The sequence below is a fragment of the Pyrgilauda ruficollis genome, unplaced genomic scaffold (assembly GCF_017590135.1).
Source record: "Pyrgilauda ruficollis isolate IOZ18807 unplaced genomic scaffold, ASM1759013v1 scaffold43, whole genome shotgun sequence".
NCBI lineage: Eukaryota > Metazoa > Chordata > Aves > Passeriformes > Passeridae > Pyrgilauda > Pyrgilauda ruficollis.
This window is the reverse complement of record NW_024525823.1, coordinates 2,256,851-2,282,808: the sequence shown is the minus strand read 5'-3', so window position 1 is coordinate 2,282,808 and position 25,958 is coordinate 2,256,851. Positions and strand designations below refer to the sequence as shown.

Sequence of the window (25,958 nt, the reverse complement as noted above, 5' to 3'; positions counted from 1 at the left end):
TAAAAGAATAACAGTGAAAACATGACTGAGAATCTCAAATATGTGAGTCTGAGGCAAAGAGGAAAAGAAAAATCCCTGTAACTACTAACAAAAGCTAATGGGTTCAAGTAATTTACTTTTAGCAGGTTAAGATCAGAAAGTACAAAAAACATTCTAATGGGAAGACTAGTGAAATGCTGGAAGAGATAACTTACTTAGGTAAGTAATCATAACAAATCTTTAGGCAGACAAGCAAGTGCCCACTTAAAAAGACAACTTTTATTGATTGTGGCTTTGGAGGAAGAGGGAGGGGCAGGTATGACGCCTTTAGGGAATAAGTTTCAATTGTATGATTCTATGCTGAAGTGACTGAAGAAATGTAGCCATGTAGTGAGTGACCCACTTGCGGTGGGATCTTGACTTGGAAGGAAAGTCTTTTTTCTGGAAAAGACCAAATCAAGTTCTTCACATATACAATCACTTGGATTCCGATATAATCTATGAGTCATCTAGCTACATTGATCCAATCTGCAGCTTCTTTGTTCAACAGTTTAATGATAACCACTTTCAGGGCTGGACTATATATGACCAATATCTGATGCAGCCACAGGATATAGGATTTTGCTTGCTAAAAGCAATGACTGAGTAACACGTCCATGGCCTTGATGCCAAACACTAGCAACAGCTGCTAATAATACTGAATTCCAGATGTAGACTCTGCTGGAAAATTTAAAGGAAGTAGTTTTACAATATTTTGCTTAAAAATCTAGATGCACTCCAAATTCTTATTAATATATCTCTACTTTATTATTAAGTTGGGATCTTTATTGTTTTGTTTGTTTGTTTTTAATTTAAGACTAAACTTTTTATGAGCAGATCAACTTTAATAATTAGAATCACAATCCTGTACAAAGGCTACAAGTCTTTGGAGTCTTTGGAGACTTAACACAAAGTAAAGAACCTTCTCTACTCAGTTATTTTGCTTACAATAAAAATGTGTGATTAATGGGAGGGAGAATACAAGACAAATGTACAGCTCCCAGTCTGATTAGCAACTAAGTTCAAAAAACCAATCATTTTCCAGCTTCATTTCAATATTCTTGCCTATTAAGCAGCATGTAGAAGTAGGAAAGTTACATAGCCATACTTATCCCCTACATTTAAATCACTTGATCTAACACCAGGTAAATGATCCAAGGCAAAAAGAGCAAACCTGCATCACAGTTCATCTTTTGGATGGTGAGAACTAAACTATTAGAAAATGAAGTTTCTAAAATGTATAAAGACCATGACAGCTGAAATAGGTACAACAGCAATATAGCGAGTATCAGGTGCTCTCAAAGTTCCTACACATAACAAAGTAGCTCCCCTTCAAAACATCATAAACTTGACAAAGTTACGAACGTCAGTGCTTCAAATGAAATCCTTTGAAATACATCTCAGCTATACATGATTGCTCTCCCACAGTGTGTACATTACTGCCCTTTTCTCAACCACTACAAAGAGGCACCAAACGCAGCTCCGCCTCCACCCTCCGAGCAGTAAAGTTGCCAAAAGCACGGGCCCGGAGTGAAAGGAGCCCCGGGCTGCCCCTTGGGGCTGTCCGCGGTGTACTCACCATGCCGGGCTAGTTTGGAAGACTTTCTTCCCCTCCCCCTGCACCTACGCACAATGAGGGAGAATGGAGAGCAGTTTCAGCATTAAATTTGAACTTCCCTGCTTTTGTTAGCATGAGTCACCACCTTAACATTATCTCAGCTGTAGACTTTTATCTGTGAATATCTAAGCCCTGTCTTGTGGAAAACTAATTACTGAGCCACTGAGAGGCTTCATAATGTCCTGCATTTAAGTCCTGAACATCATACATAATGCATAGGAAGCAGTCGCTGCACTCTGATTACAGAACACTGTCATTAAGAGAGCAAATTAAAGATGTGAATAATTCACTGGCTGAGCTTATTGTCAGTGCTGCATTGTGAAATTAGAATTTCTAATAAGTACTGCAATTTTTTTAACCCAATTAACACAGAGAACATCTTGAGTCTGATTAGTACAATAAAAATTATTACCTTATTCTTTTGCTTCACAACAGCCAAATTAAATACTGTACTTAATTATGCAGCATTCATCGCTTCTATGCTAGAAATAATAATAATAAAAAATTCTCACTATCGCTTTAATAAGACTTCCAATATTTAGAGTGCAACTGAAAAATAGAGCATATGAATCTCCTGCACAATTTCTTATCACAAAGTTACTGGCTTTTTTTTTTACAGACTTTGAAAATGGGGTTTAATATCAGCAGCCGACCATGATGTCACTGCTGAAGTCTTCTCTGGAAACAAAAAGGTATTCAAAAAAATTCCCAGAAAACGACCCTTCTGAACAAGCCCTGAATATATATTGTGAATTAACTTTCTCTGGGTTGATGTGAAGGCAGAGAAAAAAAAGCATTACCACTCACTGGCTTGAAATCGAGTACACAAATATACAAACATAGAAACATGTATATAGACACACACACACACACTCATATATATATAGGTTGTTTCAGAAAGGATGCTTAGGAAATATACAAGGAAAAAAAAACGAGCTGGATCAGCTCTCTTACCTCAGTTCCCTCTTGGCACGGGATAGATAACATCCTTTCATCCCAGAAAGGAGAAAAGTCCGATTCAACATCCAGCATGTTGATTTTTCCCCACACGATGCCTGCTGCCATGTTAAATAAAGAAAATGATCACTGAGGATGCAGCTTTTGTCTCCAAATATTTGAATACTGCCTTTTAGTGACAAGGACCCCAGGAACCTTCGCACATCTGGCAGCAGACACCACTGGCTGCAGCTGCTGCAATGGGATTTTTCCTCAACCCTATTTCCAGCTCCTTTTTCTTCCCCATCCTGAGGAAGTTTAATCACCAAGCATGGCTGGGGAAGAAAAAAAAGGAAAAAAAAAAAAAAAAAGGAAAGGTGGCATTGCAATCACAAGCTTTCTTGGTTTTGTCCTAGAGACAGGGACTGCAGCAACCACCTTGCATCTTTGTCTAGTTATTTTAGCATGTGCGTGCAAGAGGGGAGGAAAAAAAGACGGAAAATTATTCAGGCATAATGCAATAGACATAAAGAGACAAAAAGACAAGGAGAGAAAGAGAGGGGAAGAGAAAGAGGGAGAGTGAGGGAGGGAGAGGAAACAGAAAGACTAAGAGAGGGAGAGGGGGCTGTCAGTGCAGATAAATCTGCATATGGAAATCAGGGTTATCCTGGGTACAGTTTTATTTAACCATGATGTACTGTTTTTTTAATTAGACAGGAATTTAAAGAAGGAAATGAGAGATTCTTACAGACACAGGAGCAAACGAAGCATTTTAAATCACAGCAAAGCTTTCAGAGCAAGCTGTAGCAGCAACAGCAAAACTTTTTATAGCAACTTTCTTACTAGAAGGAAGTTTCGTGCACTGCTGCTATTTTGCACCCAAAATCCAGGCAAAACTGGAAAAGCATTCATTTTGGAACAAAATCAAACCACGGCAATCCAAAATAATACAACACTTTAAAAAAAAACAAAAAAAAAAAAAAAACAAAAAAAAAACCAAAACAACCCAGAAGCCTCTGAGTGCACAGCATGCACTTAAAGCTGAGTTATGCCAGGCACAGGTTTTAGGACTTTTGCCCTGGCCCCCATTCTGTGGTGGCTGTGACACACAATGGAGATGCTGCAGTAAATGACAGGAGTGATACCTATCTTGAATTTCAAATGCACTGAACACCACTTCCCAAGCTTGATTGGAATTGTGTGTGTTTGGGGATACGAGCATTGCCTTACAGACCTAGGAAGGCTGGATCTCCATATGTTAAGACATCAGAAAAGACCAGGAGAACCTCTGTGAGGGAGCATGGGAATGAGTGAATTGAGAAAGCTGAAGAGGAGGGAAATGAGGTTCAGGTAAAATCTAGACAAGACACCAGAGAAAGGTCAGGGACAGGGACAGGCAGCATAAGGGAACTTACAGGAAAGATGGGCCAAGCCTATGTATAACAACATGTAGAGACAGGACAAGGGGGAATGTGTTAAATTTGAAAGAGAGTACGTTTAGATTAGGTGTTAGGAAGAAATTCTTTACTGTAAGGGTGGTTTGGCACTGGAACAGGTTGAACAGCGATGTTGTGGATGCCCCATCCCTGGAGGGGCTCTAGCCCAGGCTGGATGAGGCTCTGAACGCCCTGGTACAGTTGAAGTCACCACAAAAGGGTTGGAAGTCCATGATCTTTAAGGTCCCTTCCAACCCAAGCCATTCTATCATTCCATGATTCTGTGGGCACAAGGGAGGCAGCAGAACAGCAGTGCCAAGGCGGTGGCGTCCATGCGCGAGGTGCCCAGAAACCACTTGTGGTGGCTGGCCCGCCAAGGGACACCCAGCCGAGCAGGAAAACCCGGAGGCCTGTCAGTCCTGGGAGGAGCGGCGAGCGGCGCTTCGCCCTGGGGTGGGCGGGGAGGGACGGAGAGAGGAAGGGGAGAGGAAGCGGGGGAAAGAGAGGGCGGGAGCCGGGGAGAGAGAGGGCGGGAACCGGCGAGGAGGCGGAGCGGGAGGAGGAAGCGCGACCGGGGAGGAGCGGCCGGCGGCCAATGGGCGCCTTGGCGCCTGCGCAGTGCGCGGGTGGCGGCGGCGCGCGGGCCGTACGGAACGGGCCCGGGCGCGGAAGGGCAGCGGCGGTCCGGGCGGCGCGCAGGTACCGCGCAGGTACCGCCCGAGTCCCTCTGCCGCCGGCCCGCGGCTGGCCCGGCGGGAAAGCGCCTCCGGGCAGAGGGCGGCGGAGCGGGGCCGAGGCGTTACACGTGCGGGTCGTGTTCGTGGGCGCGTCCCGGCGGCCCGCCGCGCTGCTCCCGCCGCGTTGCAGCTCCTGCCCGCGGATTGCAGCCGCCTGGAAGGTTCTGCTCGGAGGACAAGGAGGTGCTCAAAGTGCTTAATTGTTTCCGCTGCATCAGGGATGTGGTAGACAGGTATGGAACTGATGGGAGTTATGGCCGGGAAGAGCTGCCCTCTTATGTAACTTTTCCCCCCAGGGGTTTCTGTCGTGCGGGGCGATTTTGATTCCCCGGACTGAAGAGGCTTTCCTTAGGAGCTCTTGTGGTTGAGAGCATTCCCTTCAGCTGCCTCGCCAGCTGCCCCCACACCCGTACATACGGTCCTGCTGTAAACTGGAGCACAGAAGTCATTCTTTTCCTACTTGCCCAGCCGCCTGCTCTGCAGGAATGTGAATGGCTGTGAGAAAGTAGAACAGAAACTGTTTTCTTCTGGGTTTTTTTTTTTTTTCCCTTGAGTTTATATTTTAGTTAAGCCTCTGCATTACCAGCTTCTAGCCATTGTGTAGACTAGTTTCTGCAAGAGCCGTACCAAAATCTACTAGCAAAGAAGCTGAAAACTTTAATTTAGCGTTTTAGTTATATTGTTTGCATATTTTTAGAGGATTCTCTGACACCTGTTGTCTACTTCTGCTCTTTCAGTATATTGTATAAAATATGGATACACTAATTTTAACTGTGTAGTGAACTTCTTTTGTGCATAGTAATCCTTCTTTGGTTTTGTTTCTCTTTTTTTTTTTTTTTGATACCTAGGTAGTTAGATTTTTTTTTTTACTCATATTGTTTTACTCATATTTACTCATATATCACTCATATTGTGAGCCTGTAGCACATGATGTGCTTCCATAGCACAGTTAGTCTCATCATAAAATGAAGTGTTGCTGGAAGTAGCTTTGTAATGTATTCTTGCCCTGTGTTATAACCTACTGCTAGTCTAACCTCATCACTAATTAATTAAGAGAGCCAAACCAGAAGGAAATGTTGGGGTTTTTTTTTAAGTCACTGATGTATCTTCTTCTGTTCTGTTCTGTTCAAAGGTTCTGTTCAATGAAGAATTTGTGGTTGCACAAAGGTGCAGAATTGTGTGACAGGCGTGTGACCATAATTGCCCTTCTTGGTGGTGTCTCTCAGCTTTTACTTCAGTGTTACAGTTGGTCAGATCTGTGTCCTCACTTGAGCTGAAGGATGACATGGAGTTGTAACAATGAGAAATTTATTTGAAGAAATGCTATGAGTATTTTTGTATTTATCTGTTTATTTTCTGGGCCAGGTGAAAACAATGGAGGATGACTCTGGGGCTTTCTCCACATCCCAATTCCTCACTGAAAGCCTGGAGCTGGCGATGGAAGTGGAGCATGAGAGCCCAAGGCCGTCTTTCTTTTCTTGTGCTTTTGACAGCCAAAATGGGGGGAGAAGGTTCTCTGCAGAGTCTTATTTAGCAAGTGGGTCTCTTAAGAGGTATGGATTTTTTTGAATTACAAATATAAAAGCCTTCCTAAGATGTTCTTTCCACTTGTGTTTGGTGCCTTTGAATGCTACGCAAGTTTCCAAATCAGTTTCTTCTCCAGCTCCTCTGATCCTGAAATCAACTTGGCGATACCAAAGCAGGAAGCTCTGCTGTGTTGATAAACAGCTTTGAATGGTGCTTTACGTGCAATTTTTAGCTTTCTGAACTTTTAAGATAATGTAATGGACGTTTACAAGCTGTTAGGATAATTCAAAACTGGCCTGTTGGGCAGCAGCATCTGAGATCACTTGAATCTCTGAGGAAGCTTCAGCACTGCTTTTCCCAGTAATGTGCTTTATTAACTGCTGGCCATTTTTCTCTTTTCCACTCTGCCTGGCTTTCCCAAATTGCTGGAGCTTGTCCTAGGTAGTAGCTTTAAGATCATCTTTCTCAAAGCGTCACCTTTGCATGCATTCTGGGTTTAAGGTCCTGAAGACATAGGCATAGCAAATAAGTATTTTCTGTGAGATTTTTAAAAAGTCACTTTGGTTTAATTGTTATTTCCCTTACTGTCTGTTGTTCAGCTTGGTTTTCTGTGCTGTTTGTTCATCTTACAGGGGATGTCTTGTTTTTCCTACAAAAACCTGATCTTTCTGTCTGTTTCCTGCCAGGTGCTATATTTTGTGTTGTTACTTTATTTTCCACAGTGTTTTCTGTCAAGGCTTAAGGGGGGGGGGTCCACTGCACCTCCGCCTTTCTTTGTCTAATTTATCATATGTTTTAGTTGCATCAGAGCACATTCATTCAAATTGACGTCAAGTAGATGATTGAGGGATCCTGTATCTGCATGAATATATCAGTAGTGGATTCCACACTGACAAGGAAACATTTCACCTGAAATTGTTTCTGTCATTGAAACTCACTGAGGAGCTTGTATGTAGACAGGTTTCCCAGTCACTACAGTTGTGATAACACTGTTCTTCTACTGTGTATTCGTGTTGTCTACCTGGATTGCAAAGTCCTCGAAGAGCCTCCATATGAGGGACCCTTCTGTCTTTGTTGCTTGGAACTGGAGTAGCTAGATTTCATTGCTAGAGGCTTCAAAACAGTCCAGTGTTCAGGAAGTTACCAAGTGAACTAAAGTGTTATGAGAGGTTGAGCTAATTATTCAGCAGATTCTCTTTTTGCCTCTGAGAATGAAATTGGGAATAGTGCATAGTTCAAGCAGAATATGAATTTGGTGTGCAATCTAATGGAAACTAAGTGCTTGCCTAGTATATATTTTTAACTTTTAAAATAAAACGTTTCTACATAATTGAGAATTGAGCTTCCTCTATGTGGGATTATTTTATAAAAGGCAGTGGGAAAATTCTGAAATAATTTACCATATTGTCATGCAGTTTGCTGCAATTTTTTTTAATGCATGTTAATGAAACATTTTTTCATTTGCACAATTATAATGTTTTAACAACACAGGTGTCTGATTTTCTCCACTTTGAGTAAAATTGTAATTCTGGTGTTATTTAATTTTTCTTTAACAAGAGCAAAGGGTAATTATGGCCTAGTGTTAGCTTGAGTTATAATGATAAGGTCCCATTTTGACCTTCATCTGTTCATCTGCATAAAAGTGTGCTTTTAGCAGTGTGTTCAGTATAAATATTATTAAATGTATGTAAATTAATAAATGTATTTTCTAGCATTAGTTACTAGGTATGTAGTGTGCCTTGAGACAGATCTCAAGCATACAGAGCAGTGTGTTCTCTTACATAGCAGCCTCTTCACAGTCTGTGTGTTATATCTCAACTCCTTTTTAACTATGAAAATACATCAAGGGGGTAACCTGTTAATTTTTGTTTCCAAAATCTACTGTGACCTGTGACTACATCCTGTTTTTATGCTTTTGAAGCTAGGAGTTGTCGTATTTCTATAGATCATATTGCTATAAAAGGTACAACTGTCTTTGAGACATCTGTCATGTACATGTTGTTGATACATTCAGAAAGTATTGGTGGTACATAAGCCAGCTGTAGATATTGTATTCCATAGGTTTATTACTGGAAAATGTATGAATATTGTTGGCTCTATTTTGCAGGGTTTTGCTGAGATTAGATCCTTCTCCAAATGACTATGAAGAAAATACAGTGGAATTGTTTGGCTTTCAGTGGGTTACAGAAATGGCATTAGTTGAATCCTGTGGATTTCTCTTTGGATTACTTAGGTATGATAACATTGTATTTTATAATTAATCCACATCTGTAATTATACCTGCTGTAAGGGTGTAGCAAACTTCACATTTTTCAAAGTAGCATCATAAAAGACTGTGAGCTGTGCAATGCATCTAAAAATGATTAATGCCATCTGTTTAATGCTCCAGTAAGTGATGGATAAGACACAGATGGAATTGCAGGAAGAAGTACATTGTGTCACGGATTCTTAATATTAGGTGACTTATTATTAAGTTTCTAAGTAGTGTGATGCATATCTGAGGCATCACCAGATAAAAAAAATAAAATTAAGTATAGTTATTACAACAGTGTTGGGGTTAATTTAGAAGGGTCTAGCTTCAGAATTATATGAATAGACTATATAAGATTTCCTTGAATGAGATTTTGCTACCCATATAATGGAAGTTGTCTTTTGAAGATATTTAGTCCTTTTTTGTGCATAAAGGAAAGTGGAGGTTAAAAATCAAATACTATAAATGCTGGATGCAGTGCTTTCTTCAATTGTTTGGATTAGGATAGCTTCAGCAATCTATTCAGATACAGTTACTCAGTGTTTGACTAATTCAATGTAGATGCTTAATCTGGTCAATGCAAATACACAGATCACTGATAATCCTCTTTGCTACTGATAATCCTCAGGATGTACAGCACATACAGAGAGTGGATGGGAGAGGAGCTTTCGTATGATTTCACAAATATATGTGATGTATTCCATCGTTCCTTTCATTGCAGGGGATTCTTCCATGCCTTTAGGGTATGACCAAGGGCATGATGTGCAACATGATTAATAGGGTCTGGCTTATTAGAACGTGGTGACATAGATGACTGGAAGTGTATTAAAAGCACTATTATTTAGCTTTGCTTGTTTGATGCAAGGTTTGACCTCACTGTATTTTTTTAAAAAACCCCAAAGAGATAAAGTGGAAGATAGGAGTATAATTTAGTAAAAAGTTTCAGTATTTAGTCTGATTTTTAACTGTTCATTAGCATAAAATCACTGACACAGGAATGTTGAATTAAATGGCTATTTTTAAAGTTTTTTCCTGTAATGTAAATTTCTCTGTAATTGTAATAGAGAGGAACATAAGGCATAATGTGGTTTTTAAGTTATTCAAGCTGTACATTCTTTAAAACCTACTGACCTGGTAGGAATAATGGATTTCAGCTGATTCTTGGTTGCTAAGTTGTCTTTTGGTGTGACAACTTCCTCTGCAAAGGGGATGTCTCTGCAAAAGCATTCAGTTCATTTGTTCAGTCATAAAATGGAACAGTTTCATTTATAGAGCAGTTGACAACTGAAAGTAGAAAAGCTCCATTTTCCACTGAGGAAATTGAGTACATTAAGTACAAGTTACAATAGTTTTTGAGGATAGGGTGGCTGTAAATAGTTAAATTTATGAAGTACAGTTAATATCTATATTTAACTATATGCTTACAGAAAGCTAGTATCTATTAATGTCTGAGATTATGCTTAATATTGTAATTAAAAATTATTTACAATTTTTAAATATTGTAATAAATAATAGTATAATGCAGAACTTCAAGTTAAAATAGTAATTGCATAGTAAAAATTTTACTTATGGGTTTTCATGTGATAGATGTGTGAGTCAAGTGAATGAGACTGTGTAACCATTTAAGTGGGTATATTAAGATCATATATCTTTGATTAAGAAACAAAAGTACCAGTTTGTCTGTCAGAATGTGTATTTGCAAATCAAATGATTTCATGATTAACAGCCATGAGGATCAATCCTTGAGGTATAAATGCAAATTGAAACTAAAATGATTTATTTAAATGATGGTATTTTTGTTATGTTTCTTGTGCCCAGTTTGTGCTTTAATTTTATCAGCCCACTGTGTTCTGTCTTTGTCAATTCACTGGAGAGTATTTTTCTTTTTTTTTCTGTGTCGCTCCTTTCTGGTACCTTCCTTCTCTAAACACCAGTCTCAACAGCCCTGTTTCATAAAGCCCTCCTGCTTCAGACTTCCTTCCTTTTTGCATGGTTGAAATCCTTGAAAAATCCAGGCAGAAATTCAACTTTGATTTCAAAACAGACAAAAAACTCCACAACCCACCTAAATGATGGAAGGGTAGCTGACATGGCTTTATCCAAGAAAACAAGATAGATTGAAGTGAGATAATTTTACTGTCTGTATGCACTTTAATATGCAATTTACAACCTCTAGTTTTGTCTTTTAGATGCTTCTTGTCTTTTAAATGCTTCCTAGTTTTCAGGGTTTTTTTCTCAAGCACATTTGATTTGTGTTAGCTCCAAGTAGCCTATTTTAGAATCCTTCAGTAGTTGTTGCTTTGACTGTATAAGAAATGAGGCAGAGAGCTCCCTCCTCAATTTATGCAGCATTTTCTTTCAAAAGTCTGTCTGACACAGTTGTGCTTTTCATATATTCAGTTTAGTACTGCTTTATCTCTGTGGAGATTCTACTGGAAGACCACTTGCAAATAACAGTTGTAACAGAATATGGCCGAGTATTTACCTGTGTTACAGCTTTTTTTTTTGAATATTCATTTGCAGTGGCACTGGGTTTCTTTAAAAATGTTCTCTTTCCTCTCCAAAACTGAACTGAGCTTTAACTTTTCTAAAGATACCTCCTTTTACTCTACTCCATTTGTTGCTGTTTATGCTTTGTGCTGGAGTTAAGGAGCTGACCACCCTAAGCAGGAAGCAGGAGAAGCTGCAGACAGGATGTACTAATGCACATTCACAAGTGGATTAATTTAGTGTGTACTGAGTGTACGCCAGGAGGGCTAACTTTTAGGTTTACTCTGTGGTCAAATATGAAGCTGAGTTATGCTTGTGGTATAATCACTTGCAGGGAATGGCTTTTGAGGGTTTTTGCCTATATTGTTGTTTTTTTGCCTTCCCCAATATTCAGCCAATTGTTTTGGGATTTTTTTACTGTGTTTAATGATTTATAAACATGCACAAAGTCTATTCAGTGTCATCCCTTCACACTTGGATATGTCCATTGCCTTTCACTAAAACTCTTTTCTGAGTTACATTTCCATAAGCTTTTTCAGAACTACAAAGCAAGAAACACCTCTTACCTTTCTCTGTTCTATTTTGCACTTACTAAAGTGGAGTTAAACAACTTTTACTTATATAAATACCATAAATCTTTGTATTCCTTTAATTAGGCAACAGATATACAGACTGGAAAACCTAGTACAAATGAGTTCATCTGATTTTGGTAAGTTTTATGAATTTAATTTGACACTGCAATAGGCAACTGACTACCTTTCATTAAAGAAATAAATTCTCACAGGTCACGCTTGTGCTTTGACTCTTGACCAAGGGATTTTGGAGTGTGCCTCAGAACAGCTCCTTGATAAGCAGCACAAAACTGCAATAAGGGTAGAAATACAGGCAACCATGTGAGGTAAAATAGTAGGGAAATAGTGGAAATGCTGGGAGTCAGTTTGGAACCATATTTGCCTGTAATGGTAGATGCACTGAGCAATCCTTAGTGGGGCATTTTGCATTAATTTTACTTAAGGTATTTAAGGTCACCCCAAGAGCAGAATTTGTCAAAACTATTAACTCTTTTAATTGAAAACTGAAAATTTCATTGACCATCCCAACAATTACTTTAGTTACAAAGGTAGTGGCTTGGATTTTTTTTTCAGTGTTTCACTGGCTAACATTTAAACAAGTTAGTTAGATTTGCTTAGTTTTGAGTTATTTACAAACTTAGTTTATCTTTGCAGTAGGATTGATGAAACAGGATCACTCTAAAATGCTTTCCTTCAATTAAATACTGAGGCGTGAGAAGCAGCATGTTTCTGAAGGATTATTGCAGCCTTGGGCTTGTAAGTTGAAGGCTGAATTACTTAGCAAGTTGAGAAGTTCAGTAATTACTCAGAAATAAACTGTCTGTAGTGTCTTCTCATTACAGATAACATGATAGTGTTCTATGAGTGAATATTTTTACACATTACTATTGTTTTTTTAATATTGTGATGTTCTGCCATTTAAATCATTGATGTGAATTTATCATCAAGCTTCTTTCATGTGCAGTTCATCATCAAGAAACTGTTCTGTAGGGGTTTTTTCCACTTAAATTTAAGCACCTGCTTGGTTGCCTTTTCTTCTTTGTATCCCATTCTTCCACTTGTCAATTAAGTTAGTAAAATGAAGAACTTGAATTTTGTGCTTTGCACCAGGCTTTCTTTGTGAATCAGAAGCAAGTCACTGATTCAGCTGTGACTCAGTTCCCCCTTTATAGAAGTGGGCTAGTAGTAGAAGGGTGTCATGAGGATTGAAGTATTTAAAGTGGTCAGCAGGGTGATGTTAGTCATTACTGATGTCTTGAACAAATGTGCTGTCACCGCTGTTTAAAACCCCACTTAAGAGTTTTGGCTCAGTAAATCTATGTTGTACTGTGTGTTCATATAGGTATCAATATTGTACATTAAGTTTCGTTTCCTATCAGTCTTGATGAGCTTTGGAGACTTTGTACAGAGAACTGTCTAATGTAGAAGGCATATGAAAATACTGTAATATAAATTTTGTTTAAACAGAGCTTCTGAGAATTTAGGATACAGTATTTGTTATTGCTACAAATCAGCAGTCATATGTATAAATAATTACTTTAACAGGATCAATTCACTCTGTTCTAAACTTGCGGTTCATTACCATGGCAGATACTATGGCTTCTGGTAGGGTGCAGGTAGGCTGCACACTGGAATATTCTGGTGCTTGTACCAGTTGGTTTGCTTTGCCCACTGAGTGTTGTTGCTCAAAAGATGCTGAGGCTTATATGCACAAAGCTTTATTTTTGACATCTGTAACAAGTGTCATATATGAACTTCCATGTTAATTGGAGTAGAAGGGGGGGAAAAAGCAAAAGGGAGAGTGAGAGCAAGATCAAAAGATGGGAAGACTCCCCAGTGGTCAGCTGGGGAGAGGAGCAAGGAGAACTGTCTTTCCCTGGCTGCACAGCCCAGTGTAGTAGGTAACCAAGAGTTTTTGCCATGCATCTCCTTTAGGGTGATGCACTTTCATTTGGTCCTGCTCAAGGTCCTCATTTGATGCTTACATCGAAGATGCTCTGAATAAACAGCATGTGTTGTAATCAGGTACACATGTTGCAGGCTGACTGCTTGCTAAGCTTTTGTGTGTATATATATTGTTGGGCAGTAGTTATTTGGTATTTAAATGACTGTGTTTTGTTTGTTATGCACTAAGTTTCATCTTTCTCTAATATAAGCTGAAAGCTACAAGGCAAGGTGTTGGAATAAATAAGGAGTGATTCTCACACAGTGGCAATAACCTCCAGTGAATCTCCGCTCTGATGGGGGTGTTTGAGCTTGTAGGTGCAAGGTGAGGATGGTAACACCATGAGAACAAAGGGAAGGAGACATATAGCCGGAATAACTGCCTGAAAGCATACAGAGCTGCAAGTGAAAGGCAGGATTGTGAATGGATGGCTCTTAGCATATACAGCTACAGGTTGTGTGCAACAGTGATGTTTCCAAGGAAAAGTTACAAAGCATATTTACAAATAAGTTCACCTTATTTGTACCTTATTATTGAACCTTATCACAGTTTAAGTCTGTCAAGAAAAAAGGGTACAGATAAATTGTTTTACCCATGTCTTTACTGAAGGTGTCTTGGAAGCAGTCAGGAAGCAGGACAGTAGGGATGAATGATTTCTTCTAGCACTGAGAGTACTTACCCTCACCTTTCCTGAGGGTCTTCTTTTCCATCTGTATCTGGTTATGTGCCTGAGATGATAAGACAAAGAATGGGTCTCTCTGGCAAGATGACAATTAGAAGTGGGTGTTTACCATCAGTCTCCTCCCAGCTTGTCCTCAGAGGATGTCTTTCCAGTGGTCTGGTCTAATTACTGTGGAGGATGCAAATGTTAAAAAAGTCATGTGTGCTTGTCATCTGCTTTAAGCTACTGGTCTCTTTTACTTCAGGTCAAGCTGCACACTTGCACTGTGAAGCAGAGAGCATCAGGCATCAATGTCTTAAGTTTTTGCATTATGTGAAAGTTTTCATCTTCAGGTGAGATTTATACACATTTAACTAAATTGGGTAGTGAGCTTTGTATAGCTGCTACTTACCTGTTTTCTGATTGTATGTATTGTATTTTTCTGTACATTCAGGTATCTGGAACCCCCTAAGGTAGAAAATGATGGAGTGCTGCAGCCTTATGAAGAACTAGAAGCTCAGTTACCATCAGTGTTGGTGGAAGAGCTTCATGCTTTGACTGTGCACATTGGTCACCTTTGTGAACTTCCTAGCAATGTCCTCGCAGCATTTACTATTCAAAATCAGGCAAAGGTTGATGTCTCTTTATAATTTTAATTTTTTTATGTGGCATTATGTATTCAACTTGAAAAACTTTGGCTTAATATAAGTTCATCTTTTTGATTTGTGTGGTTTTTTTTTTCTTTATTAAGTGCCATCCTGTACTTGGTAAACACAACTAATTAGATCTAGATTTTCTGTTGTTGTTTTATTTATCTGTTTTTGTTCTGTAGCTTTAGAATTCTTCCTATAGTATACAAATAATAATACCAATTACAGCTAGATAAGTAGGCTTGAATTAGCATAGCTTGTTTAAATTTTTTTTTAATTCCTTGGTGTTTTTCTGTAGAATGTTTAAATTTTCTGAGCATCCCAGTAGGAGGGGTATTTCTTTAAAAATACATTCTGAATCGGACTCAGAATGGGAAAAGATCTTTTATGAAAGAAAAGTGCAGAAGGAGGCACAGCAGCATTAAATACTACTGAGGTATACACCATTAGGATTTGTGCATACACATAGCTAATGCTTTCAAATCTTTTATAAAGCCAGAAAAGGAATTTCAGGCTTATGTTGTATAAACTAGTATATAGAGAGCAATGATCTGCTGAGAAGCAGAATTTTGGATCTTTGTTTAGCTTGTCAGTAGCGATTGAGCTGATTAAAAACAGTAATTTCAAGTAAATTTTTAGGAAGAGAATACTAAAATTTTGGAGTTTTTTTAAGAGCTCATTTTAGCAATTTTTGTGCTACATAATGCTTCTCTGTAAAGAAAAGGTTGACAAATTACAACACCCTTAGTTAAGCTTGAATCAAAACTTCATAAATAGACTCTTACAGGCAGAATTGTAATGAAAGTTTTTGTTTGTTTCTTTTTTTTTCTTGAACTGAATGGTGTTTGTATTTGATCATAGATATCCATAATGTTAATTGCAGTCCCTCTTAGAACGTCAAGTCCAGCCATTACTCCAGCACCTTCACATTCTCCACCAAACCATATCCCTAAATGCCACATCCACATGTTTTTGAACGCTTCCAGGAATAGTGATTCCACCACTAAACCTGGGCAGCTTGTTCCAAAGCCTGACCACCCTGTCTTAGCACAGTATCCAGAATTCACTAAAGAAATGTTAGATATAAGTAAATATATTTCTAATCACAGGTTTTCCCTCCATCATGGCACTTACTACATCTCCATTTGGATATTAACTGGCTAGTATTAGAAGTTCTTCATGTACTAAGTGAAAAACTGAAGAGTAAGTATGCAGACCTTTTTTTTGAACTTAACCTTTACGTATGACTTACCTAACTTTCCCATCTTGATTTGTCCAGAATCAAAACTACTTTTGGTAGTTTTTAAGCATAGCCGTGTTTAATGGGTAAACTCAGATATGGTAAAGGTAGGTTCTTTCTGAATCGTCGTGCAGCTCAATTTAAATAAAATTGTATTAGGAATTTACTTTGTCAAAACAAAGATCACAGAGTTCATACTCAACTGATGCAACATACTAAATATTTAATAACAACGCACTTCTTGACATCACAAATAAAAATGCATTTACAGATGTCCAGAATGCATAACAATAAATGGCAATTTGATGACAACAATGTAGGAAAAGTGTCTAGGCATGGATGAGAACAAGGATTCTTGGAGGAGAGAATTTGTATTGCTAACCATGTGTGACACTAAGAAAATATTGGGCAAAAGGAGAAGCCTCAATCAGAGTAGCTTATAAAAGTACAGAAAGAAAAGGGCAAGGCAATATCTTTAAAAAAAAATTTATAAGGCTTTAAAAGGGCAAAAAGTAAGTTGATAAGAGTAAGCTGTTCATAGAAGTTAGATTAAAAAGGTCATAGAATGCAATTGAAAAACCCAATTTCAGAGTAGTTCAGTTTGCTGAAGAATTGTTAAACTACAGAAGAGAACTTTATTTGCTTTGTGAGGCTTATATCTGTTTTCCATGCCCATTCTACCAAAATAAATCACAAAAGTATGTTCTTTTACAATTGGTGTGTCACTGAAACCATACCTTCCCTCACACCACCTGATTATAAGCTGTGAATGTAAGTTCCATATAGGAATTGCAACAGTTGAAGTAATGTTGAGGTATAGAAAGAAGGCCCTATATGCTTACCCCAGTAACTGGTGTTGAATCTGAACTATTGGATTAGCTTTTGTCTGCTCTGTGTGCTGTCACAACACAGCCTTGCTCCCACTGACACATTTTCTCTGTTTCTACATTATTGTATAGTGTGTAGGTTGGCTTTTTGTTCCATAATTCTAAGTTTCTTTCATAATCCATTGTGGGATTTGTTTGCCTTTTTTAGAGCATTTTGGAGAAAGGATAGTGAAACTGTTAGAGGCAATTTATTTTCCAGAATTCAATGTTTATTTCTAGATAATGTTCTGAGTTATAATGCAGTCATCTATCTTTGTAAGAGAAAGCTCGCGATTTTTAACAACAAAATTTTTAACAGCAAAAAAACTAGTCAAGACAGTTATATCTCTACATACATTATCTTGTATTCTTATGTGCTTAGAATTTCCTAGGTTTTTATCTCATTCTGTTAAGTGTTCTGAGTGGAAACTTCACACTGCTGAGACCAGTGGCAGGATAGTGGATTCAGGGCTTCACCTTATATTTCCAGGAATAAAATACAGGCTGATTTTACGTATTGTCTGCTCCACTGATGGCAAGAGAGATGTACTGTTGAAAAGCTTGTGGGATAAGATCTTACAGCCTCTTAACTTCACCATTTTATCTGTTAATGCCTACAAATGCTCAAGTTGGAACATGATCATGCCAGCTTTCTACATCAACACATCCAAAGGAAAGTGTTAGACCTCTCCAGAATTGTTTGTCATCAACTTGCATATCTGCAAAACATGTCATGATTCCAGAACATGCGCACTGCCATGTGACAAAGAGGAACTTGCAGATAAATAAATCTTTATTCCTCTGCAAAATCTGTGCCAATAAAAGGCTGTAACGTGCCAAGCTTTTTTACTGTCAACCTGAATAATACCAGATTTCAGTGCAATGATGGAGATTAGCTTGAATTTAGGATGAGCTTTCTCACATGAATTTATAAATTAAAATTACATACAGATCAGCAAGCCCATTCTAATATATATATATATATATATCTTAGAAGAGAAATCCTGTCTGTTTTATATTGCTAGAACCAAACCTGGAACTAAACAATTCTACTTTTCTTTTGTATTTTAGGACAAGTTGTATATGCTAACCATTTCATTAATCTAACTGGAGAGAATCTAACCAATATCAGTTTATTTGAAAAACACTGTGGAAATCTCATATCTGATTTAATGAGGCTGGCCATCAACAAATATACAAAGGTAACTCTTTTTCCTTATGCAGGCCATGGGCAGTTAGATGCTTGTACTGGGAACCATATGAATTGGGTATTGCACCAGTGCATAGATGACTTCTTAGTGCTTAGTTGTAAATGTTACGTATGGCTTTGTATTTCCATGTTTTAAAGAGTGTTATTTGTTAGGAGCTCAAATTGTGTTATATTTATTCATGACCATCTGGCAGTTGAATGAGACAGTAATATTGAAATGCACTGTGTACAGAGCAGAAGTGAGTGCCACATTTTCCAAGTTCAGTGTTCCAGGTTTAATGCCAAACATGGCACAGTCTAAAAGGTTTAGATAAATGCAAAAAAAAAAAAGTCTTTTCAAACTCTCTGAACAGGAACAAAAAGAGGATAACTCTAATCCTGGCAGTAAGCTAACTGGACTCTTAGAGAATGTCATATTACAATTTGTTGTTGCTGTGTGCATATTTCCACCACCTCATCTTTCTGTTACAGCACTTCTGCATTTGTCATGGGAAAACTTTGCTGTGTCTTCTCTTTTCCTTTTTCTTTCCTTCTATAGCTGCAGTATTTTTCTCACTTGTTTTGAGCACTCCAGAGCTAGAAAGTCATAATAGCTCCATATAGCAGCCAGTAAAAGAGCTGTGTAATCTTTGTGTCATTGTGAAACCTGCTTTAGATGGACATGTGTGATCCATGAATGCAGGATTGGACTCTGAGAAAAAATAGCAGTGACCACTGTATAATTTGTTTTCCTAGTACAAAAGCATAAGAAATAGAGTCCCTCTTCTTCATGTTACTTTTGAGGGTGTGGGAAATGACTGTACTAGCCTTTGATAACTGTTCTTTTAAAATACCTTCCTGTGGAAAACTGTTACCTTTTAAAATCAGTTTTGATCTATTAAATTCAGAGAATACTGCAACCATCTCCCCTGACAAAAGGCAAACAGATGAGAGTAATATTTTATAACAGAAAATTCAAATAGTATCTATCTGTTGAACACAGTGCTTGATGGTAGCCTTGGAAATGTCAGATGATGAAATGACAGATTCTACATACTTTCACAGAGCCACGTTACAAAGAGAGAAGATTGTTTTGCCGCTGCTTTTTCTTAAGCTTACTCTAGGCGTGGGCCACACTGCTTGAATTAGTTCTATTTGAGATTAATTTCTGAAGTGAAGCTTGTGCTGTTGACTACTATAGTATGCAACCTGTGACTTCCTGTAATGGAAACAGCTTCCCTCAAAATAGTTTAAAATGCAACTAATACCCCTAGTAGGTGGCACCATCAGCTCATCGCTAGAACACGTCCTTGGGCTTTTGGCTGACAACATTCATGAGTGCAGCTCTTAACATTTGTGGATATGCTTGGAAAGAGGGACATAAACTCTAGTGTTCCAGGCTCATATTTTCAGATTGGTTTCTTGGGCAGCTCTGATATCAAGGTGCTTGACTTGGATCATAGACAGTCCAGGGTGCTCTGAGGCATGTTTGTCAGAGAAATATATATCTGTGGATATTTTTCTTCTGTCTTCAGCAGCCACACCTCTGGCTCCAGAGCTGTATTGTCCCAACAGCACTACAATTTTGGGTTTTAAACATTCTTACCAAGATACTGAAATGAGGATGTTGTGAGAGGAAATGCGGAGTAGCTCTGAAGAAAACAGTATCATGGCTATCCTTAGTCTAAGCAATATCTGTATGGTGTCTTGCTTTGATGGTAGTACCCAGACTCTATCCTGAGCAGATATGCACATTTCCTGCGGGAGAGATCCTGCAATCTTGTAGAATAGCACAGTAACAGATGGAAACAGTAGGTGAAGAAACTTTGCTGCAACAACTGGTAGTCCATATAGAAAGCATGAAACTAGTTTCTAAGATAGTTTCTATGCCTAATACTTCTATAAAAACCTCCAGTGTTGGAGTGCATCTTTAATAAGTAACTGCTCATTTCCAGTGGGTCTGTGTTGCTCTTTGGTGGTGAGTCATAGCCAGAGTTATTTTTGAGGCACTTCAGTTTTGGAAAGTTAGTAGATAAATAATGGATTTTTTCAAGACACTTTAGTGGCCATACTATTTATTCTCAAGATAATATTTACATAGAATTAGTTCAGGTCGTTGTGAAATTCCTGTAACCGGTCTTTAACTAAAAACGTGAGGAGAGAAATACTGTGAGTATACATGGAAAGTGAATAAAGCATTATTTAAAATAGATCAGGTTTACCATGCAAATTTCATAGGATAAAGAGGCATCTTGAGAGAGAGAAAAAACAAGCTGTTTCACTTATTATATATGAATGTAAGTTCATATTTATAATTAAAATTATTTACACCTGATTTGTAGCTGTATGAAACTGTAGTTGTAAACATATTCTAAAGGTGAATGATAAATAAGAAGTTTGCATCCTAATGGAATGTTATGCAGATTTAAAATGATTGGTGATATGCTTGTTCTAACTGTGAAAGTGTAGGTTTTTAGTCATTCACTCCCACTTCTATAATGAATCACACAGCGACTGCTGTCACTGTCACTGGCATTGCATATTTTGATTTAATTTTTAATTTGCACTGTTAGGTTTCCAAATTCAGAAATTATTTTAAGTGCCAGTGTGATTTGAGAATAGCTGTGCGTGAATGGATCAGAAAAAACATATGAAAATTCAGGCTCCACCTCATCAGATGTGGATGGCTAGGAGTTAGTTGGCTAAACTAGTCACCTGAGGTACTTTTTATTGTCATGGAAGGATAACAACAGTTCTGCAGTGAGATTCATTAATCTCTCTAGGTACCTATTACCCTCGGTTTGCCTTAGAGAGGTGTAGGTTGGTTATTCAAACTCATTGTTTAGGGATAAAATGAGTAGAAGCTGCTTTGTTTCCCTCTTTTCTTTACGTTTCTGCCATTGTGTCCTTGCTTGAAGGTAAAAGGTGCTGAACTAAGCTCTTTAAGCAATGCTTTTCTCACAATTTTTGCCACCTCTGAATTCTGTTCCGTGGGTTCATGTGTCTAAGGATAGAGTAAGTGAAGTTTTATCTATAATATGATTATTTCAAATACAGGTCTGGTAGATCTTAAAATCATTAAAGCATACAGAGTTTTTAATGTGTTTAGCACTTCCTTTTGCTGTTTTGTTTTGTTTCACAATTGAGAGAATGTAAAATTGAAAGATGAATCAGAAGAAGACTATTTTGCATTTGAAATGCATCAGTCTGAGTGAATTTTGTTAAATATGGAATAGTAATCAAGTAATGTACATGATTTGAAATATGCTGTTTTCTGCATATTAAAAGAATGCCTTGCAGTAAATTTACCGAAAAGCAGATTTTGTGAAATGTTGTGGGAACATTAACATCCTCATCATGCCAACAACAACATATTCTACTAGCATTATGCCTAGTCATTAAGGATTTTTCAGTTAAAAATAACAATAATAGCTGGTAAATAACTTGAAATCTTTTTCTTCTGAAGAACATCAAGAAAATGTAATCAATCATTTTCTTTTCCCTACTATCAGACAATGAATTAGTATTTATTGTAACTTCTTTTCATTTAGGACATGGAATGCCATTTTTATGTGATTAAATAATGTCTGAGAGTAGATCAGAAGAAACTAGGAAATAGCACAACCTATAATTTATGTAGAATTAGGAAAAGGTCTGTGTTGTATGAGAGAGATATTTGGGATGTTAGTGAAATAATGCACCTTTGAATGTGTAATTGTAACTATATTATTTATCTGAAAAAAATCCCCTCAGACCAAACAGCCAAGACAAGAAGAAATATTGATATATAAAACAGCATTTCAAAAATTAGTACTTCACTGAATAATTTTATTCTATATTCTCTTTCAGGTGCGACCTTCTGAGGCTCTTACTAGTAGCCATTATTCCTGTCCCTGCATTAAAGAACTATGGATTCTACTTATTCAGTTGCTGGACCACAGAAATAAAGGGTCTAATACAGAGGTAAAAGAAAAATACTGTTACGTGTGCAGTACAGTCACCAAATGTCCCCATGTGGCCATGAATGCACAGATCTGATGGTAGAACTGAAATCATATTTGCTCCAGGAGAACTACATGCTGACTGTGATGCCTTGCGTTGCTGTCTTGAATGTGCATCAAACCCTGACTCTAGGTTTGCAGTGTGCTGTTGGGTTATGACCTAGGGCCTTGATAAGGAGCTCTCCTAGTGCTAAAGAAAGCAAAGCAATATACTGTGAAATTTCTATTCTTTTTATGGAAGAGCAAAATACAAAAAGTCATATTTACCTATGTTTAAAAAAATTGATTTGCAGTTTCTGTGATATGTCACGCAGTGAGTCATCTCCAGGCATTAGAAACATGGGTGCAGTCAGAACAATGATCCAGCTAGCTCATGTTTCTGTCTTTATTACCAGGACGCAGCTAACGTGGGTGAAATACACATGCAAAGCAGTCCCAGAGAGCTTTCTTAAAAGTAGGAAAAATAGGCACAGGCTGTAAGAAGTAGTAATATTGTGATATAGGCAAGGGTCTGAGTCAATGAGAATTAATCAGTTTATCAGTGCTGGAACAGACTGTGACAAAACAGGGAACTGGGATCTCTGCTGTCTTTCAGATGGATTCTCCACCACCTACTGTATTCCTCTTGGTTAGGATAGTCTGGCACTAGAAGTTTTTCAAAAACATGTTTTAACAATTCTTCATTAAAGAACTTTAATCTTTCTTTTGTGAGTGTTGGGGCACCATCCTGTCTGCATGTCACCAATCCATCAGCTTGTAGTTTTGCCTGTGAAGTATTGCACTGGTGGCCCAAGCTTGTCCTTTCACATTGCGTTCTACTGCCATTTGAGAGACAACTTTCTAAGGCAGCCTTGAGTTTTCTGTGGAAATACTCGCAACTGCTTTTTCTTATTTTTTTTTTAAATGACTGTCATCTTGCTTGTTCTTTGTAAAAGCAAATTAATCAATAGGACAGTGTTGTAGAGAAAATTGTTAACATAGGATTTGTTATTGAAGATGGTTCAAATTACCTTTTGCATTTTCTACAGTGTTTCTGGAGCTTGGTAAACACAACCCTGAAGAACATCTTTGAACGGCCAAGTACTTCTGAAGGTGTGTCTGGGTTTGACACTGTTCAATGTAAAGACCCACTGAGTTTTAGCTGGTGGATGATGAGTCATCTGGCACCACTCTACCAGTTTGACCGTAATGGAAATCTAGATGAAAAGGTGGGTATGTTTTTTTCTAAATACCTAAGAATTATTAGAATTTATTTTGATCTCTTTGGTTATTTTTGTTGACAGAAAGCAATTTGTTTTGTAATGCAGGAATTTTCATACTCCTTAAAAGAAGCCGTTTTTAGATTGGAAGTGTTAAGATGTGCTTTGGTCAAGTTGGTAAATGTTCTAGGAGCCCCAGATATATTCATGTTACATACCAGATATTCACTAGACTAGTGTGTGAAGGAAACTTGAAATATGGCAACTAGTTAGTAGCACATACACTTAATGATGTAGCTTATGTTTTAAGAAAGTCTGCCTGCAGCATAAATGCTTCACTGGATTTGTTGTTTTAGGAACTGAGCACATGAGTTTGTGGTTTATGCAGTATGAACCTCAAACGCTGACTGTGTAATTATTAATGCCACTTATTTTTCTAAAGTGATAGCTCTGCTCTGGATAAATTTCAGTCTGTCTAATTGCATTACCTTTGCATCACAGCCATAACATCATAAGATGTATATATATTTGTGCATACAGCTTCATTTTTATGTTGGTATGCTACCAATAGACACTGTCTTAGTAACTTGAATTCAGGTTTTGGTTTAGGAAACTTGCACTTGCTGAGGCAATTCATCCATTTTGAGATGTATAGAAGTGGACAATTTTTCTTAATTATCTGTAGAGGAAGCTTGTTAGAAGCCAGTGAGGTGGATGAAGACCCAGAAACTGTAGGGTTTGGGCTGTTTTTGGTGTAGTGTGTTTTGCTTGGGTTTTTTTTCCCCAACAGTGTTTTTTGCACTAGGGAACTCTGGTCATGCCATCCTCCGTCATTTCTCCTTCTATTCTTTTATGCTGTTACTGTTATTCTTTTTTTTTTTTTTCCTTTTTGTTTTGGGGTTTTTTTTTTTTTTTTTTGTTGTGGGGGTTTTTTTTGGTTGGTTTTTTTTTTTTTTGGGGAGGGAGTGTTGGTGGTCTCTTTGTTTGATTTTGGGGTTTTTTAACCTTTTGGTTGCATTACCCATATTCCCTAATTTTCTAAGCATAAACTGTGTGGCATCTTCTACAAACTGGGCTTAATTGCCCTCTATTGTGAATTATCTTTAATTATTTGTAATTTAACAGTGCGTATTAAAATTGGAAAGGCGATACCTTCTTTCTGTTAAAATTGGTGCAGTGATTTCCGTTCCTGATTTAGGATAAAGGTTAAAACCTGGAAATGTGTTTGTGAACTGCAAATCTGTAAGAAGGGAAGAATGATCATGTAGGTTGAGCAATTTGATAACTTAAAATCCCTCTCTTTGTTTTTAGATCTTTAAAAGCATTAAGTCTATAAATAATGAAAGAAAAATGTTGAAATTCTGGGAATGCTTACAAATCCTAAGCAAAATTAGACTTTCCAAAGAAAATAAGAGAATCCAAGAATTACTTGCAAATTTGTTAAAAAAATTTTAAACATAGCGAAGATGTGTAATTCAGTCCTTGAATACTTAATTGAAAAACTCATGACTGTGTCTGTTTGCTAGAGAACTTGGCCCATGTGGGATGCTTATGCTTCTTCTGTTTGCCGGTTTACAAATCCTTCAGGCGGCCATGGCAGGCTGCTTGTTATCATGTGGCAAAGTGAAGCAATTTCTTGCACATTTATGCAGTGCAGACCAGGTCTGAAGGTTGTCTCAAGCTTCCCTTGGTTTTGCATGTTACTGCCTGGTGGAGAAGAGGGACACTGTCCAGAGCGGATTATAGAGGGACCTTGCAAGATAGAATTACTACACTTCTGCTTCTTAGCGGAATTTAGAAAGTGAGAAAAGGTTATTCCCAGGTGAAATACAGAAATCGGTGTGAAGCACACATTTATACTGGGTTTCTTATATTTAATGCCCTAATCCAAATACAGAGATACTGATTACTTTTATCACTGGGGCTTTTTTCCTGTATCTCACTCTGATAGATACTCTGTATTTAGCCTCATGAGAGATTATTTTTTTGCTCCAGGCACTGTATTATTTACATACGCCAAAAAAAGATGTAGAATGGAAAAAAGGATTCCTGTTGTTCTTATTTTAAAATGGGAATCTGAGAGACAGTGACAGGAAGTGACTTGCCCAAGATTAAATAATACTTTTTCTTTAGACCCCACCTGGGAGAAGAGAATTTCCAAGTCTTGATTTGTAAATCATGAGACCATCCTGTGCATGCTTCTCTTGATGTTTCCACTAGTCTTTATGTTCAAACTGTTAGCTCTGCTTTGCATTTCTGAGTTACTGTGTCCAGGGATCCCTGTTCTCATACAAAAAAAAAAATCTTATCAGTAACATCAGGGCCTTTTCACCCACCACAGTATTATAATCTGTCACAGACAGGTTGATGATAACCATCCCTTTAGGTCCTGTTCCCCTCCTTGAATTGCAAGCTCAAAATATTTTTTGAACATTATAAGGTAAAACAGTCTGTGATATGAATTTGTGCAGTCAGTAGAATTACATGAGGACTCTGTTGTCCTGTTTTGTTGATTAAACATATGATGCAATGGTTTCGTGACACATGCTTCCTTTTAATTAACTGTGATCAGAGGTGGGAGAGTGAAGTGTCGTAATGATGGTTATTCATGTGCTCTGTAGC

At 37.8% G+C, this 25,958-nt stretch overlaps 1 protein-coding gene across 1 annotated transcript in view; it reads left to right on the top strand.

The window, feature by feature from the left end:
• Positions 1-4,727: 4,727 nt before the first annotated feature.
• The window catches only part of MMS22L (MMS22 like, DNA repair protein), an 88,865-nt gene continuing 67,634 nt past the window's right edge, over positions 4,728-25,958 (top strand). The window contains exons 1-10 of the mRNA XM_041478085.1: positions 4,728-4,978; positions 6,111-6,298; positions 8,380-8,505; positions 11,670-11,722; positions 14,457-14,544; positions 14,646-14,823; positions 15,951-16,044; positions 18,019-18,149; positions 21,986-22,099; positions 23,166-23,345. Of these exons, the coding sequence (XP_041334019.1) occupies positions 6,120-6,298; positions 8,380-8,505; positions 11,670-11,722; positions 14,457-14,544; positions 14,646-14,823; positions 15,951-16,044; positions 18,019-18,149; positions 21,986-22,099; positions 23,166-23,345 (1,143 nt within the window). The 5' untranslated portion in view covers positions 4,728-4,978; positions 6,111-6,119. The remainder of the gene's footprint in view (positions 4,979-6,110; positions 6,299-8,379; positions 8,506-11,669; positions 11,723-14,456; positions 14,545-14,645; positions 14,824-15,950; positions 16,045-18,018; positions 18,150-21,985; positions 22,100-23,165; positions 23,346-25,958) is intronic.